This window comes from Podarcis cretensis, assembly GCF_951804945.1.
Source record: "Podarcis cretensis genome assembly, chromosome: 3".
Lineage (NCBI taxonomy): Eukaryota > Metazoa > Chordata > Lepidosauria > Squamata > Lacertidae > Podarcis > Podarcis cretensis.
In genome coordinates, this window is record NC_137172.1 from 95,493,666 (window position 1) to 95,511,333 (window position 17,668).

The following is a 17,668-nucleotide window of genomic DNA, read 5'->3' on the forward strand; positions in this document are numbered from 1 at the left end:
AGCTGAGCAGATTGCCCAAATAGGGCTAGAATGAAAGGCATTTCTGTCATCCAGATTTTGTTTTGTACAAAGCTGTATTCAGATTTTTATCAAGATGTGAGAAGGCTTAAAATGAAGTGCTCTCCCACCCCAAGGATCCTTGATTGCACAGGCTCCTCTTCAGACCTTAACATGTTAGTCTTATCTGGGCTCCTGATTATGGGATGTTTTCTAAGCATGTTCACTGAATGCCCATAGAAACCTTCAGATCTTCATGCTAAACACAGAAAGGTCTGAAAGGAAACCTACACACTTTGGGAAGTTGAGGTGAGATTTCCACTACACATTTAACAACAACAACAACAACAATAATTTATACCCCGTCCATTTGGCTGGGTTTCCCCAGTCACTCTGGGCGGCTTTCAACAAAATATTAAAAATACAATAGTCTGTTAAACATTAAACGCTTCCCTAAACAGGGCTGCGTTCAGATTTAAACCCTCACATATCCAGACAAATGCTTTAATTGGTCTCAAAGTGTCTTTGGCCTTGTAATTTAAAAATTGTGGAGCTGTCATTCATTCAACAGCACCTATGGGTTGTATCCAATGTTAGTCATAGAGTACACCCATTTAAATGAATAGACATGATGTAACATAGATCTGTTAATTTCACTGGATCCGTTTTGAGTAAAAGTTAGTTGCATACAAAACAGCCACACCACCACCCTGAAAACAAGTAGCAAATTTGGAAGAAACTACAGTAGCTGGTTATTTCTCTCTGATACTTAGTTTTCAACATGTAGAGGGAAGTTTATTTTTTGTGGGAAAGAGTTGAAAGATTCCTTATCTGTAGTGTGGAGTACAACTTTTCCACTAGATTCTGATGAAGATATAACTTGTGATAAGTTGAGATACAGTTGCATTCTATGCTGCCAAAGGAGAATGATCTTGCCTTGAGCTAGGAATACAGTATGATAATAACCTATTAATTCACCTGTCTCCTTGTAGTTAATGTGTTATTAAAGAACCATCTTCTCTAGTGATTAAAAGCAGTATGCAAATAAATGCTTCTATAAATATCCTTGTGCTGTGCAAACCAATAAAACCCCCACAAAAAAGTTGTGAAGCAATCAAGCAGATAACATACATATAAAATGCATAATTGACTGCTTTCAGGTGGTTCCTTTGTGTTATCTGGTTGATTTACACTTCACATTTCTTTCTCTGTGCAAAAATACAGCTTACATCCTTCAGCAGATGCACACAAAATAAATCCTTGATGCAAAATCACATTTTTAAGCAACTTTTCGGACAGCAACTTTGCCCTCTTCAATGTGTTCCTCTCTGCCAACCTGTTAGGGTCATGAGTAGCCCCTGCCACTTGCTGTTCTCTTCTGCCAAACCCAATTTGCCCAGTATTGCTTTCTTAATGTTGTGCTTTTTTGTAAGTACTAGGTAAGAGACTATTTGGTCGTGTTTTGATTTAAGGGAGAGTGTTATTGGGTGTTATTGGGCACCGTTTCTAAAACAGGGTTCACTTGATGGTGCACTGTTGCAGTCAATTGTTAACTGACTTTGGCGATCACTTGTAGCCGGATAAGATTGTCTTCCTTGAATATGGTCTTAACGGTGAGTCTGTAAGTGACTGGAGGCCAATTCTGAATTCACACATCCTTCCACAGTGGGGACATAGGTTTCTGGATGAGAGTTGATCATGGTGAGGGTTTGCCAAATGTGCCTTCCTCTTAGCTCGTTTCTACTTTTTGCCGAGTTTGTGCTTCTTCAAAGTCCAGAATGCCTTTGGTAAAGGCTGTTCTCCAATTGGAGCACACAGGCCAGTGTTTCCCAGTTATCAGTTCATTTTTTAAGATTTGCATTGAGAGAGCCTTTGATCTTCCTTTGTTGTCCATCAATATTTCACTTTCCATTCTTAAATTTCCATTCTATTACAATCAAGCATCTGAACAACATGACAGCCCAACAGAGTTGGTGTTGAAGAATCATTGCTTCGAAACTGGTGATCTTTGCTTCTTCCAGTACACTGACTTAATTAACTAAGGCAATGTTATAGTATGGTTTGCTCACACATCAACAAGATTTGTAATTTATTGACTCTTTCTCTCCTACTGTTTGTGCAATGGGTGAATGAAAATAACATATATTTTCCTGTGAAAGCAGAGAGGTGCTGACAGTTTGTTCTTGTATCATCTTGATGTGGTTATTTAAATAGCTCATGCTACTTCTTTTCTCCTGGGAACTATGGGTGATTATGAAACATAAAGTTTGAGCTATACCCTCACCAGTGTTCCGTACACTTGAAAACACACCATACTTGTAGGGAGTCACAAGGAACATGGTTACTCACTTTCTTGAACACTGGCACTTTGACAGCTCACACATTAAAATTAATATATAGTTAAATGTCACAAATGCCACCTTCTGTAGGAAGTGTTAATGTGCAGAGCCTTAATTTTGAAGTGTCCTGTCAATTTTTCACTTTTCATTAACCAGTTTAATTGTGGCTACAGTTTTATTGTGTTTGGATGCTTTTATTTATGTTTTTTAAAAAACACTGCAAAAGTTAATTTTTCTAAAGAAGCCATAGGTTGTTGAGAGGAGTCTATGATTAACAGCTGTTCCACTTTTGAAGGGATTTATCCTTATTTTAATGGAAGATGTTGCTGCACAACTGAGCAAATAGCTCTTGTCTCAGAATACAAACTGAGAACTCACATATTCAGAAACTCTTGGTCCACCTTAGTTTTGCAGTTCTTGACCGAATTACCTAATCAAACAGTTTATTGTATATTTGTCTTAAAGTTTACTGTAAACTTCAAGCAGTATTGGATAAATCAGTTCTCATATTCTCTTTCTCCCCACACAAGTGGTCTCTACTGCCTTAAGAATACATTTTGTTGTCAATGTAAGGTGTAAATCAATCATGAATATAAAGGTAAAGGTAAAGGTACCCCTGCCTGTACGGGCCAGTCTTGACAGACTCTGGGGTTGTGCGCCCATCTCACTTAAGAGGCCAGGGGCCAGCGCTGTCCGGAGACACTTCCGGGTCACGTGGCCAGCGTGACATCGCTGCTCTGGCGAGCCAGAGCCGCACACGGAAACGCCGTTTACCTTCCCGCTGGTAAGCGGTCCCTATTTATCTACTTGCACCCGGAGGTGCTTTCGAACTGCTAGGTTGGCAGGCGCTGGGACCGAGCAGCGGGAGCGCACCCCGCCGCAGGGATTCGAACCGCCGACCTTTCGATCGGCAAGTCCTAGGCGCTGAGGCTTTAACCCACAGCGCCACCTGCGTCCCTAATCATGAATATAATTGGCAAGAATTTCAATGAGTGTTGTGGTAGTTTGAAAAAGTGCTGCTATGATTGCAGAAATCACTGCTGTTAACTCTGATTAGCAGATTCACATGTAATAGTTGTCTGTGCAAGCAATGTGGAATGACTGTTTTGCATGTACAGTACTGCAAAATGTCTTGTGTGATGCAGTCCTTAGCATTAGGTAAATTAGATGTTTCTTTTAAGTTAAATACAGAGTATTGATTCCTCTCCAATAAAAAATGTATGAATTAAGCATCTGTTTATTCTAGTTAACTCTGGCTGTGTTGTGTGGGAAAGGATATTGGCTTTAAGATTATGTGCAAACTATGGGACTGTTTCCAGTTGTGATCTGAGAGGACCAGAAAGCCTTATTTGTTCATTTTGCATCAGGATGTGACTCCCCGCCCTTTCTCTCTCCCTTGTGCTTGTTCCTGATTCTTATGGCAGGAAAATACAAAAATAAACTTCTTGCAGTCTGTTTCCCCATGGAAAAAAAAATAACCCTTGAATTTATGTAAACTGAACTATTGATATGTGATGGTGATGCTGTATGAATTCTTTTTAAGCAACTCAGCAAATTATGCTACATTTATATGAGACAATAATACCACTTCTAGTGATACTAGATTGTTACTTGAGATGTGTACTGAAAATATGTGACAGTTTTAGTGAAAATAATTTTCAGTTCTGGGCTATTTAAAATATGCAGTTCATTTAAAAGCAGTATCAAATGTGTGTTGCACTTTGTACTATAAATTGAGATTCCAAGTTAGGGGTATACATTTGTTCTTGTCTAAAGGCCAGTTCTCAGACATTCTTTTGACTCCCCTCCTCCAGCCCTGCATGCAGTTACCCTAGAGAAGCATTGTGTGAACTGGAGGTATGTGGACAGGTTGGCTGCCATGATCATGCTGTTGAGTTCTTCTGTGCAGTTGCATTCTTCTGTGTGCATTTGGGGGGAAATATGGGCTCAAAGTTTAATCAGTTTGTTAGTTTGCACTATGAGTTAGAAATGTTTGTTCAAATAAACAGAAAGCAGGACTGGTTCAGAGGGCTATTTATCCTAGGTAGTTGGGACCAGTTATTGAATAATAATGGACACTCCCATAAAGCACCAGGTTTTGCCAAACTTAACATGGAATGTGAATATATTGCAAGGTTCAGAGTTTAAAAAGAAAATAGTTTACAACTTTACTGTGTTTAGGGAGACTGTTTAATTTTATGAATGAACATTGTGGAAATACAGAGATACATTTTAGTTCCTTTTTTAAGCTACTCCATTTCCTCTAGTTCTGTCTCCACAGTAGGCTGGGCTACATAAAAGCAAGGAATCTTCTGGCTATTGCTCACTCTTGCTTTTGCACCTGCAGTGTGTCTCCTTCACAGTGTATATGAGTTTGACATTGCCCCCTTTACTTCTGTATTTGGCAGAAGTTTTGGCCAGTGATTAAGGGGGATGTTTATATGGAACACAAACTATAGGTAAATGGAGTCATTTTTCTATAGTAGATGTATTAACATCTGCTTTCATGATAATATTGAATGAGTGGAGAGTAAAAAGGCTGTTTTAATGTATAACAGTTCTGGGGAATTGTGGTCTTATGTTCAGTCCTTGTTTCTGACACCCTGTGCCTGAAGATACTTCCCATAGCACTTTTCATGGAGGTACTTAATGCTTTTGACACATATCTTGATGGCTGGACCTCCCTGACTGTTTAATTTAGAAGCTGGATAAAATGGGCCTCTTCATTTTAATAGCAAACTTATAGCTTTGTTAAGTTAGCAATGGCCACAAAACATCAGTTAGTATTCTTCGGCTTGGAAATAGGAGATAGTACTGATATTGTCAGCATTCCCATAGTGAAATGACTAGCATTTTATTGACATACACAGGCTGCAAGACAGGGATCAAATTCTTGTGTTGTGAGATTTCAACAGTGCTTTGCATGTTCTGTTAATAGGTAGCTAAAGAGGTTCCTGGGTTGCATGTAAATTTTTGCTGAGTGGATGACACAGACAGCAAGCCAGTTGAAAAGCAATACAATGTTTATGTAACCCTTTTCAGTTTGAGCCTAGTCAGGAAATGCAATACTATGCCGTGAAGGACTTTTGTGCAAACTAATTACACAGCTCAGCACTGTAGAATATTTTGTAGAGAATCCCCCCCTTTCATTTGTATTTGTTGCAAGGAATTTTATCTCAGGTTGGTAGACTAATATCAGTGTAGATAAAATCTCTTAGGAGATTGTATTCAACTAAATAACAGTGCATATGGAACAACTTCCAGGAGCATAGCAGAATCCCCCCATGCCCTGTCTCCAAATTCTCCTCCAGGGGGTTGGGGTAACTCCTAGATTTGAATGGGTTAGGGGAGGAGAGTTGTGATTATCGGGGAGGGCACCAGGCTGGAGAAGGCAGCTCTAGAACAAGAAAAAGGTATGGGTTTATTATGTATATATGCTGTAAGAAAGCTTAAATGCTGTTATAAACATATATCCTTGATAGAAAGAGCCATTGGAGTCATTGAGGCAGAATTCAGAGAATACTAGCTAGGATTTGAATGTAGGCTTTTGAAGACTTAGCATGAAAGCTTAGAGAGTTTATTTTCACAACCACAAATGTAACTGTAAAAACAACAAGATGGAAAAGGATTAGTTTGCCTCTTAAAAAAAAAAAATTAACTTGTGTCAAAAGTGTTGGTATGACAAACTTCCTTTTTGGAATTTGGAGCATGAGTTCACTTTGTTCAGTGTCTAATTCAAAAAATATTTTCCATTACATCTATTACTGAAAAGCAGAGAACTTCAAACTTGATTCCCACTAAAGTACTTTTTTTGGGGGGGGGAGGTGGGGGAATTCATCGTTGCCTTGACTTTGAAAACAGTTGGTAGTTTAGTTCTTTAAAGGCGCTCCATATATGATTCCATTTCTGAAAGTGGATATTAAAAGCTTTATTCAGAAAAATATTTATTCTGAAGATTCTGAAAATGTTCATCTGCTGTCACATTGCTGATAGATGCTACATTTTATCTTAAGAATGTGCTATAGAGACTCCAGAGTGGATCCTAATTTGTTTTGGTCCTAGAGAGATTCGGAGCAAAGAGCCTTTCTTGTGAGATGAATTGCAAAGCTAGTTTAACAGATAAACCCCATAGTCCCCCTCTCTGTGCTTCCACACCATATTTTTGTAAATTTTAAAGCCTCTTAAGACATGGATCTTGAGTTCAAGTTCTCTCCATAGATGGAGGTGTTGTCTAGACTTTAAAAATAATATCTTACGCCGCTTCTTAAAATATTCATTCCAGGGGTCATTTTTTTGCACAGAGGTAAGCAGTATGATATCAAGCCTGACTGCTGCCATTTGAATTCAGCAGTTAACTGAAAATGAATACTAATAATACAGTGGTGTGGGTAGGTGGTTTTTGGGCTGAGGAATTGGCATTTGGTCTGTTTTGGATGTGGCTGCTCTTCCTTCCCCTGAAAAAGCAGGTGGGCATGTAGAATAGTCTTAGATCCAGCTTTGTTTCTAGAGGCCCACCTGCCCTTGTTGGCACAAAGCACCAGCTGATTTACTAGTTGTGGTCATTTCTGGACAGGGACAGTTCGACTACAGTGATTAAAGCTCTGGTGCGTTTTATGTGAGACTGTTCCTGAAGGTGATTTGGAAGCAACCAGAATCTTAACTGGTATAGCTGGATTTATGTATATCTTGCCAATTTTAAAATAACTTCCAGAAGGAAGTTAAGCTGCTGGTATTTAACTTTGACGCTCTAAATGGCTTGGGACCCAAATACCTGAGGGATCTCCTCTTGTCATACCTATGTGCCCAGAGCACCCCTTCCTTTGCAGCAAGTTTAAAATCCATCAAGTTAAAAGCCAAGAAAATAAATCTGGGGCTTTATGATCTGGTGAGGCCCTCTCCAGTTGTCTCTTTTTTCAGAGGTGTATTATTGAATAAGAAAGGGCAAAAAAGGGGGGGGGGGTTCCTGGCAATGGAAATTTGGTTATGGAATGCCCTCCCTGAAGTGGATCACCTTACTTCAAAATTACAATCTTTATTGGCACTAGGCAAAAGTGGTCTTTTTCATTTTAGCTTGTAATATTAGTTGTCTTAAAGATTTTTATCTATTCTGTCTTTGTATTTGCACTGTGAAAGAATTGATTGTACACTGCCCTGAAGTACTAAACAGGATGAAGGGTGGTAAAATGTTTTGAATAAATAAAACATTGAGCAATCCTAATATTCCTATCACTACCGCCTTCAGCACACTCAAGGCTAGAGCTCCACCCTCTTCTATTATGTTGATGATTATGTGCTGTTCATTTCTGCTGTTTCTGCTGTTTCGTTTCTGCTGTTGCTGAATGTTTTAGGAATTTGTATTTAATTTTTGCACTGTGTATTAGTTTTATACGCTGCCTCAAGTTTTAAGTATGTACAGAAAGGAGGGATATACATTAACAAATAAAAAAGTGATATCACTTACTATGTCTAAAATAAAGAAAACATTTACTAATGAAAGCAATAATCACCATGCTATCTCCTCCCAGGGAAAAGACCTTCAGTTCAGAAAAGTTTTCAGTGATTATTTGCAAATATGTCAGTTGACCTCCCCTAGACTTTTTTTTGAAGACTAGGTTCTGAGAGCTGATGCAGATGTTCAGTAGGGCACATGCGAATAGCATTGTAAAACACCAGAGATTCACATGCAGGGTTACATGTTTGATTTTTTTTAATGTTAAGATCTCACTGTATGTGAGATTCTTGCATCAGACGTTTTTACTTGGCATGCTAATGGTTCATTCCTGAGCAAGTATATACCAGTAGGCTTGCTTTTGAAATTTTTTTTGCAAAGTGACCCTTCCCCACACTATCAATGGCTAGTAATCATGATTGCTATATGTTACCTCCATTATCAGAGGCAGCATTTCCCTAAATTCCAGTTGCTGGGGAATAACAGCAGGAGAGTGAGTTTCGCAAAAGGCATCTGATTTGCCACTGGAGAAAAGAGGATTCTGAACTAGATTGACCTTTGCTGGTCAGATCCATAATAGCTTTTCTTTGGTTCTGTGATTTCACCTCTTACTGCAGCTCTCACTTTTTCATCCCACATAGTCCAGTGGCTTCATCAAGGAATCTTTTGCCCAACATTGGGCTTGAACCCACTTCCCTGAGATTAAGAGTCTTATGCTCTACCAATTGATCTAGCTATGATGACAATAGACCCATTGCAAGAGCAAACTTCTCACACACCGCAGGATCTAATTTGTAGATTCCCAAGATGCTGTAATAATAACTTCAAATTAGCATGTAACCACATGCATACACACTCTTCTTTACTTATTTGCTCATAAGGAAAAGTGCTAAAAAGTAAACTTCATTGCTTTGCCATAAGCAGCAATATGTTCAGCATAGGGCTCCTTTTTGGGGTCCTTGTCCAGTCCTGGGTATCCATTCTGCATTTGTCTTCCTGCTCTAGGAATATTATAGAACTTTAGCTTTTTATAATCCAGAACCCACCTTTAGCTCAAGCATGCATTTTGAGGATCTACTTCTTAATCTTTTACTACATGTTTGTATGATGTTACTGTTGCTGTTGCAACCAACCTTATGTCAGACAGCAGTCCAGTAATGGGTCCTGAACTTAAATCTACCTACTGAAGACCAGTGAAAGTTGGTGTTTATAAACTTCTTTAAGAAGAGACATGGAGAAAATCTTTAATCAAAACAATTAAAAAGAAGAGAGAGAGAGAGAGAGAGAGAGAGACATGGAGCATATGTGCATGTATCAAGGGGTGTGTCGTGTTGTCTCATTGAGTTCTCTATATACACTTCCATAAAGCCCCAGGTCTGTTTGCGCAACTTTTTTATGACACTGTCTGCTTTAATGTGCAAGCTCATGACAACCTATTCCTTATCATTCATAATGGCCTCTCTAGCATAAGGTCTGGCAGGCATTATTGTGAGTTTTGTGCTTTGTGGTATTAATGTCTCATTCTTTGTCTAAGGTTGCCTTGTGTCCAGACCTGGATTTTCTTCATTAGGTGCTTACCTTACCAGTGGTGTTTTTTCTGCCACCAAATCCCAGGAGGTCAGAATGCATGACTTGCATACTTCGAAAGAGTGACGGGGCAAGCAGCTGTCTACCCAGATAGGACAGGAACCTTGTGTAAGGATAGCATCATATTTGTGTGCTGTTCTTCTGTGTTGCTATTCAGACTTTCACAACAGAAAACTACTTGGCTTATGGGGATTCTCCTTTCTCTCGTCTCCCTTCACTCCCCTGCACAACCCCATCATATGCTCTTGAGGATACATCAGTCTTCTGGTATCCATGAAAACTCAAAGTCTGGGGCACCTGCCCAGGGGCACCACCGGAAGCCTTCATGGGTATTATGGCACCCAGGGATGCCAGTTTGGGGACCTCTGCATTACTTGTTCTTTAGAATTGATTGGGGCATTTATATGGTAGAATATAGCAATATTTGTTCTTCAAAATAACTCCATAAGAATATATAACAAGTACATTGCTTATTATTGTCAAATTTGGTGGAACTCCTTCAGATATTATAATTGCCTTATATATATTGATAGCTGGAGATATGGGAGGTGTATGTGTTAAATATATTCTGCTCCTTTATGCTTCATCAGAATCAAAGTCTTCAACCATGAGCAACTGTGATAGAGTTAGATATGTGCACACAAAACAGCATGGGTTGTATTTTCAGATCATGAGTCAATTCAAAGAAAGATTAATATTTCTAGAAATTCTATTTAAGTATCCAGTGAAAGGATTTCCAGTTAGGTCAAACATGCAGGATTGAATATGTACTTAGCTGGAAGTAATGCAGCTATATATGCTGTGACCTCTCAAGCATCAAGGTATGCTGCAAGGTACCAGCTCTTATATTTTTAGCTAATGATGAGTACATTAACTTTATATATAGTAGTAAACTCTATTTTAATTCTGCAAGCATAGATATGTTTCTGGCTGACAATGCAGATGCCTTCATCCTCGTGCCCAGAATGCTTAAAGTATACAATGATGCCGCTTCCACAACCTTTCAAATGAACTGTAGCCATGTTCTCATACACAAGCTCTCTCTGTGTTCCTTCATTTCTTGAATTATTTACTTTCCTTAAAATAAAGTGACAACTGAGTGAGAAAAGCATAGTGGAGATATTGTTGGACTTCTCTGAATCCTTTTCTCTCTCTCTTCAACTCTAAATCCCATTGGATTCCTGGCCCACAGTTCCCAGCAGTCATATTCTATCTCCATTTGCTTCCTTGGGTTCCTGCTTTTCAGCCCATTACCTTTTCCCTTTGCCTTAGTGTCTCCTTACCTGAAACAAGAGGACTTTGTAATAATATCCCTGTTCTTCCTCCCACCTCCCAATGACTGCCTTGTGGGTTCCTACTTGGACTGATATTTTAAAATTAGGACTACATCAAGCCATTTATAAAATTGGTGATTAGTCATAGTATTTAAGTTGGCAGCACTGTCATTTTCTATTCTATTTAGGGGTGTTTTAGATATTTTAGCGTCTACTATATTATTATATAGCTCGTTTTCTCCCTCCTAACTCTTCTTGTAGTTCATCACCGACAACTATGAAAGCCAGTGAGTAACTTGTCTCACTATTCAATAGGGGTCTGGGGAACTTGTGGCTCCTCAGATACTGTAGGACTGCATTTCCCATCTTGGTAAGGTGTGAGGAAAATGATGCGCTCTGCTATTCCTCTCCAGATGTTTCATAAATACATAACCTCTTCAAAGCATATTGAGTCTTCTTTATGTTTATTTTGTGTTCCTTATTTATAGTAATAGTAATAGAAGGTTACAAGTTATGAAGCAAGTTATGAAGCAGCAATTCTATTTTTTTAAAGAAGTACCTTTCCCGGTATTGACATGCTGATGGGAATGGGAATAAGCTTCAAATGTTGAGGGAAACCTTGAAGCTAAAATTAACAAAGTGCTTTTAGATGTGTTCTCAGAAAATGAAAGGGAATGAATGAACCTGTGGGAATTCAGTTCAGCTCAAAAGCAGGGGTGTAAAACCACTTTAGCACAACTCCTATAGAGAGGATATGATGATACAGAGTATACATGGGATTTTCTCCTAAACATCTCTACTCCTTCACCTAATGGTAGGCAGAAAACCATCAATATTGTGTTGGTTTCACATTTCCCCCTTATTCCAGGGTCTTAACCACTTGGTCCATCTTGCTTTATTGAAGGAGGGAGTGCAAACATGGTCTACACAGGACTTTCTTTACTGTCTAGTAAGATAGAGCTCCAGAGTACCAGGAAATGCATCCTTGTGGAGATGTGCCTTGACAGTGGGGGGAGTAGAGTGATGTTTGTGTTATCTCTTGAGACTTAATAAATATCTGGGAGCCCAAACTCTCCATAAACAGCATAATGAATTTTATCTGTGTTGTTGAATTTACCGAATTCTAAACTTCAGGATACTGGTGGTGGTTTTCTTTTGGGATTTATTCCTTTCCTCAATTTCTGACTTGTAAGCTAACTCAAAACTAAAACCAGCTGAAGTATCCATAAGTGAATATTGGCATCTGCTCAGAACATATTACATTAGATAATTGAGTCTTCGTGACTACAGTGCCCCAACAGAAATAGAAGATTTTGTGATACGCTCCTTGACTGTGAGAAGAAAAAAGCAGCAGATGAACTGTGTGGGAAGTGACAAATGAAGAAAAATGAAAAGTTGGAAACTATTTCTGCTTACATGCAAAGTTTGAGTCTTCATTAGTAACTTAGTTCTTTTATAAGAATCTGATTTTTAAAAAAGAACTTGACTAGAGTTCAATTTGCTATAAACAAAAATATTAAAATATGGTTTAAAACTTCTAGCTTTTCTGTCTCTAAGAGATCAGGTTCTGAAATGATTATTTTCTAAATGAGATATTTGGATATTAACATTTTTAATTGACAATGATTGAGATTTCAGATCTCTTGTCTCTTGTCACATCCCATTTAACCCAAAATTCACATTTTTCATAAACTTACTAATTAATAGCATATTTGTAAAATTCACAACATGCCAGAGATCAGTAATGCTTCCATATTATTATTCTTTACTTACATCCTGAGAGAGCTTGCTAGAAAGCCGGTTCAGGACTTCTGGCTGATTTCTAGCTGAGCTTTCTGAGTAACGATGGACTTTTGCTGAGGATGCCTTGATGGCTAAGCTAGGTCATCCACCTGTTTTGTTATGTCAATAGTGAAGACAATTAAATTGGTGTAACTGGCTTCCATTAATGTATCAGCCTGGAAAATGTCCCTTCCAAATCCAGAGAGAAGTACAACCGTAGTAAGGAGTACACTCTAGTTCAGAAATTATTGAAAAAACTATTATGAATGCATATTTGTACATATACTTGTGCTGTACTTGCTTTTGCCTTGGGTGTGTTTTGTTAGATAATGCTATTTTTAGTTTGGTTGACTTCAAACTTTGACAAAAAGGGAAGACCGGAAGTGAACAGTGAAATCACTATAATAACATACTTCCTGTTTGAAGTGTTGTTGTTTTTTTTATCTATGAGGCCTAGACAGAGGATATGTCATTTCCTGGATTACTTATCTTTAGTATAGATGGCCTGCTGTACTACATAATCTCTTGGACCCCCCCCCCCCAAACATTCACCAGGGTTTATATCTATAGTACAGAAGCAGGGAGTAATTTTAAAAACCTTTGCTTGCTAATTGCCCGCTTAAATCTGTGACCTTTAAATAAATACGTTTAGGATTGAGATGTGGATATGTTTATTTGGAGATTCCTCAGCAACAGTTATGTGGCTGAAGCCATGCTCCTCAAATGTTTTGAAATGAGGCCAGTATATATATTTACTCAAAACTTTGGGACCTACATCTGAAATAATTCAATTTTTCAATCCCTAATTTTCCCCTGTACAACAGAAGACAAGAATATCACATCAATAGTTAACATTGGATTTTAAAAAAATTAATGTTAACATATGTGTGCAATATTTATGTCAGTATGTATTTAAATAGAATTTAAGTATGACATAATAGAGAGAACGAGCAAATGTGTGGGACCCCAGAGAGGAGCTTATAGTCACTTTACTGTTCCTCTGTCTTTTTTAATCCCATGTCGTGTTCCCAGTAACTTTTACTCAGAACCATGTTGCTCCTTTTATGTGAAGGCTCCGTTTAGTCACCTCATGTTAACTGTGTGTGTTACATTATGAATTGCATTGTGAGACCTGAATCAACCGTATATCAGACTTTTCAGTTGTTGTCTATGTGTTGGCAGCTTCACATCTAGGCTTCTACACTGGGTTGCAGGCAGGGCTGCCTTTTATTGACAGCTGCACCTAATACAGAATTCTGCAATTTCTCTATGGTCAGAAGTAGGGTGTAAAGTGTTTATTACTCCAATTCAGCTCATCTATAGGGACTTTTTGATACCTACCTTGTAAAGATAAATATTTATCGTATTCAAATATAAAGATCAGCCATCTCTCCCAATTCAGAGGTCATCAGTTAGCAATACTGAAAAACAAAAGAACATGCCATCCCTGTTTCAATTTTGCTAGAGTGGTTCTTCCACTTAGATGGTGTTTCAGTGTATGCTTAATCTGGTGTAGTCCTGTTAGGAATATTACAAATTGATACAAAGATTATTTAATTTTATGTTCACTTTTCCATTCTCTGTCTGGCTTTGCAGTTTTGTTTTTAAATGACTTGTAAAATTAGGAGTTATTATTACATATCCTGGTCTGCTTTTGAAAAGTGTGAGATGTCTTTGCCCCAAGGAGGTTATATTTGCAATGTAGATGCTGCAAGAATTTATGTATAATTTATTCAGGTCTATTTGTAGTATGTACTTGACATTCCATGATGCTATATCTGTTCAAGTAAGTGTGGAGTGGAAAAGGATAACTACTCTAAAATATAATTACAATTAACCTTATATATGTGTATGTGTGTGTTTTTTTATAGGATAGTTTGAATTCCTTAGTTCTTGATTTGGATTACCCAGCATTGAGGAAGAACAAGAACATAGACAACTTCTTAAACAGATGTAAGTTTCCCTTATATACAATACTTGTCATTGTTTTTTAATGTTAGGTGAAACTGTTTTTTGTTCACCTGTCTGCCCAAGCTATATTAAAATTTTGAAACAGGAGTTGTGCTGTTAACCATATTTGACAATACAATCTGCCAACTTCAATTTACCAAATTATAGTTTAGTATAACCCACACAAACATGAATGAGGTGCACTGAGTCTTTGATTCACTGTACTCTCCCTCTCCTCTTCCCGCACATCTAGGAGCAGGACCTTTGAAGCTTTTGAAAGCCTTAAGAAAGGTGTGCCCTTCAGTTGATAGGGTGGGAGCGTGCCATCAAATGCCCCCACCTCATGTTTCTCATTCAGGAAGTGCTCAGAAGTGTTGAAAACTTTCTCTCTGCTTTGTTCCTCTCCCCAGCCCAACTCTGCCACCATTGCCACTTCTGAAAACGGCAGCACTGGTGGCAGCAACAGCAGGGGAGATTCCAGCCAAACTGCTCTCTGAAATGGTGCCTGCCCCACCCCCCTTAACATCACTCCAGCGATGCTTAAAGAGGGGTAGATGCTGGTTCAGAGAGCGGTTGTGCTTTGCAAGTCTTCCACCCCACCGCTCTCTTGCTGGCTGCACTGCCCACTGCCAAACTCTTGCCAGTCATTGTGGCCTCTGCCAGCCTCTCCAGTGCTGACCTCTGTCACCTGGCCACCCAATAAATATCTAGTACCACTAGTTTATTGCCACCCAATAAATTTCTAGTACCACCAATCTGTGGCCACACAACCTGCAGTGTCATGGCATTCTTAACAGTTTTATATTTTAGGAAGAGATCATCTAGGTTGTATCCAACACTGAGCAATTGGATTGCCACTTGCTCAACTGGACTTCCCTTCCCTTTCCTCCCCTGTGTGCCCTCCATCTGCTCTAGAGTGCTTTCCAACCCTCTGGAGCAAATTTTGAGGGCATGCAAGAGGCTGCAGGTGGCAGAGGAGAAGGAAGAACTCTGTTGGGCATACAGAAGTATGTTGTGCAAATGAGACTGTGGCACTGGATACAACCCATGCAGATACTTCCTATTTCATGTAGACAGAGGGGAGGAGAGAGAGGATGATATCCACTTGGTTATCTGTTGGACAGTGTCTGTTTGTGGATGGGGGGTGGCTGATTGCCATTGTCCCTGGCAGCCCCCAGTGCCCTCTGAAAATTGTTCTGGAGGTTAATAACTATGATTAACTAAGGTTCATCAATTTCAGTGGGTCTGCTCTAAGTAAACGTTAGCTGACTAGAATCCTGTAATTATTCTGTACAAAAGGCTTAAAATGGACAGAACCTTTTGTCAACTTTTTCAAAACACATGACTGATTGTATTTGTATAAACTGTTTGTGTGCACTGTAATGCCTTCTTTAAAATTGTTAGATGAGAAAGTTGTGGAAAATATCCGTGGTCTTCAAATGAAAGCAGAAGATTACGATGTTGTTAAAGTGATTGGAAGAGGTGCATTTGGTGAAGTACAGCTGGTAAGAATTTACAGTCCTTATAAGACCTTTGAATTTGCGTTCAAGTTTAACTTGTTTGAAATACCTGGTATAGTTAGGCTCAATCTCCTTTATATTTATTGAACACACCATTTAAGAACATGTTTTGTTCAACTACAGTTGTCATAGAGTATACAATATGATTTTTTGTGTGCAGATTCTGGCTTCCTGATATTCTCCCCCCCCCCCCCATCTTCTGTTTGCATGGTGAGTGGATTTCCAGTGATCAAATGACAGGGCTTTTGCATCCTGTTTATTGGTAGCTCAAAGTCCTATCCCCCCTGCCCAACTGTATGGACATGATGAGGGAGTTGAATAATTAACTGCTTTATTTTATTTTATTTGAATTATTTATTTCAATATCATATACGTTACCAGGAATTAATATTAAAAAGATATTCAGCAAAAATTTCCACAATTTACTCACTAATAATTTCACTGGACAGCAATAGTAAAAGCGCTTCTATTTCACTCAGTTTCCTTCTATCCAAGGGCAACCAAGGTGTATCCAATAGAAAGTTTAGGGGTGTATGCTGTCAACTTGAACAACTATTGCTTGTTCATATGTCTCAATGGCCCTTCAAGTTATGTGCATTTAACTTGTGCACATTCAACTTTATGTGTGTGGCAATAAATAAATACAAATTAGAAAGGCGGTGGGGTTCCAGGGAAAATGACGTTGGCAGTCCCATCCGCCATTGAACCTAGTGAATTTTGAGTATGTGTTTTTGGTTCTAGGCATGATCCATGGAACATAACCACAAAGTAAGTTATGGGCTTACAGTATAAAAACATTGCAATTATGCATCCCTTTCTTTAGCCTAAGGAGTCAGGTCCCCCAAGCTCTCTCTCTCTCTTACAAATTGGTTCATTATCATTGCATCATGGAAATGTTGCTGTCCTTCATATTCTCTTACATTTTATCCAGTTTGGGTTGGTGGGTTGCCTGGACAACTGGATTTTTCTTAAATGTTGGTCTTCTTTGATATGAAACCATGATATTTGGATACATATATATAATTCCCTAAGGAAGTGGAGAATGTTCTTTTCAAAAGCATGAAGTGGGATACACACCCACACCCACACCCACCCACCCAAGACCAGACAATCTAATCCAATCCCAGATATTAGTTAAATGATATGTCATTGTCTCTTGATAGTAGGGGGTAAACCCCCACCCATTCCTGGGCATTTACTTAGTTGTAATAGCTTGTTTGTTTTAACTTCATGGAGAATAATAATAATAAACTAAGAGCTTCCCACAGTCTCAGTCAGTCTAACTAATCACCTGAAAGTTGTAGCCTTAATAATATAAACAGTATTAAGTGACCCTGTGTATACATGGCGTGTCACCATTAATCTTGAGTCCTACTTAAAATTTTGACTTACATTAAGACCTAACAAATGTACATCTGCAATATGTCTTTCCCCAGATCACCCTCTCAATTCAGCAGTGCTTCCAAATCAGCAAATGTATGCTGGCACCTTCACAAGTTGGCTACATGAGTACTTTTTCCTTGTATACAGGGTTGTTGCAGCCAAGAGCATGTTAGGCAAAGTAGCATTTTCAAGAGGAGACTAGGAAATGAACTCCTGCATATGTGCACTAGCTGGTGTGGGACAATTATTGAACAGTCTCCAGTGATGTACAAGCATGGGAATGTCCCATTTAACTCAGTGAGTCTTACTTCTCAGTAGGCATGCACAGGATTGTTCTGTACATGGCAAAAGCTGCTCACTGATACCCATGCAATTTTGTGATTCTCC

At 38.7% G+C, this 17,668-nt stretch overlaps 1 protein-coding gene across 9 annotated transcripts in view; it reads left to right on the plus strand.

The window, feature by feature from the left end:
• The window catches only part of ROCK2 (Rho associated coiled-coil containing protein kinase 2), a 74,905-nt gene that overhangs the window by 9,000 nt on the left and 48,237 nt on the right, over positions 1-17,668 (plus strand). For all 9 annotated transcript variants that reach the window (XM_079969621.1, XM_079969625.1, XM_079969626.1 and 6 more), the window contains 2 exons: positions 14,300-14,381; positions 15,783-15,883. In XM_079969621.1, coding sequence (XP_079825747.1) covers positions 14,300-14,381; positions 15,783-15,883 — 183 coding nt within the window. The remainder of the gene's footprint in view (positions 1-14,299; positions 14,382-15,782; positions 15,884-17,668) is intronic.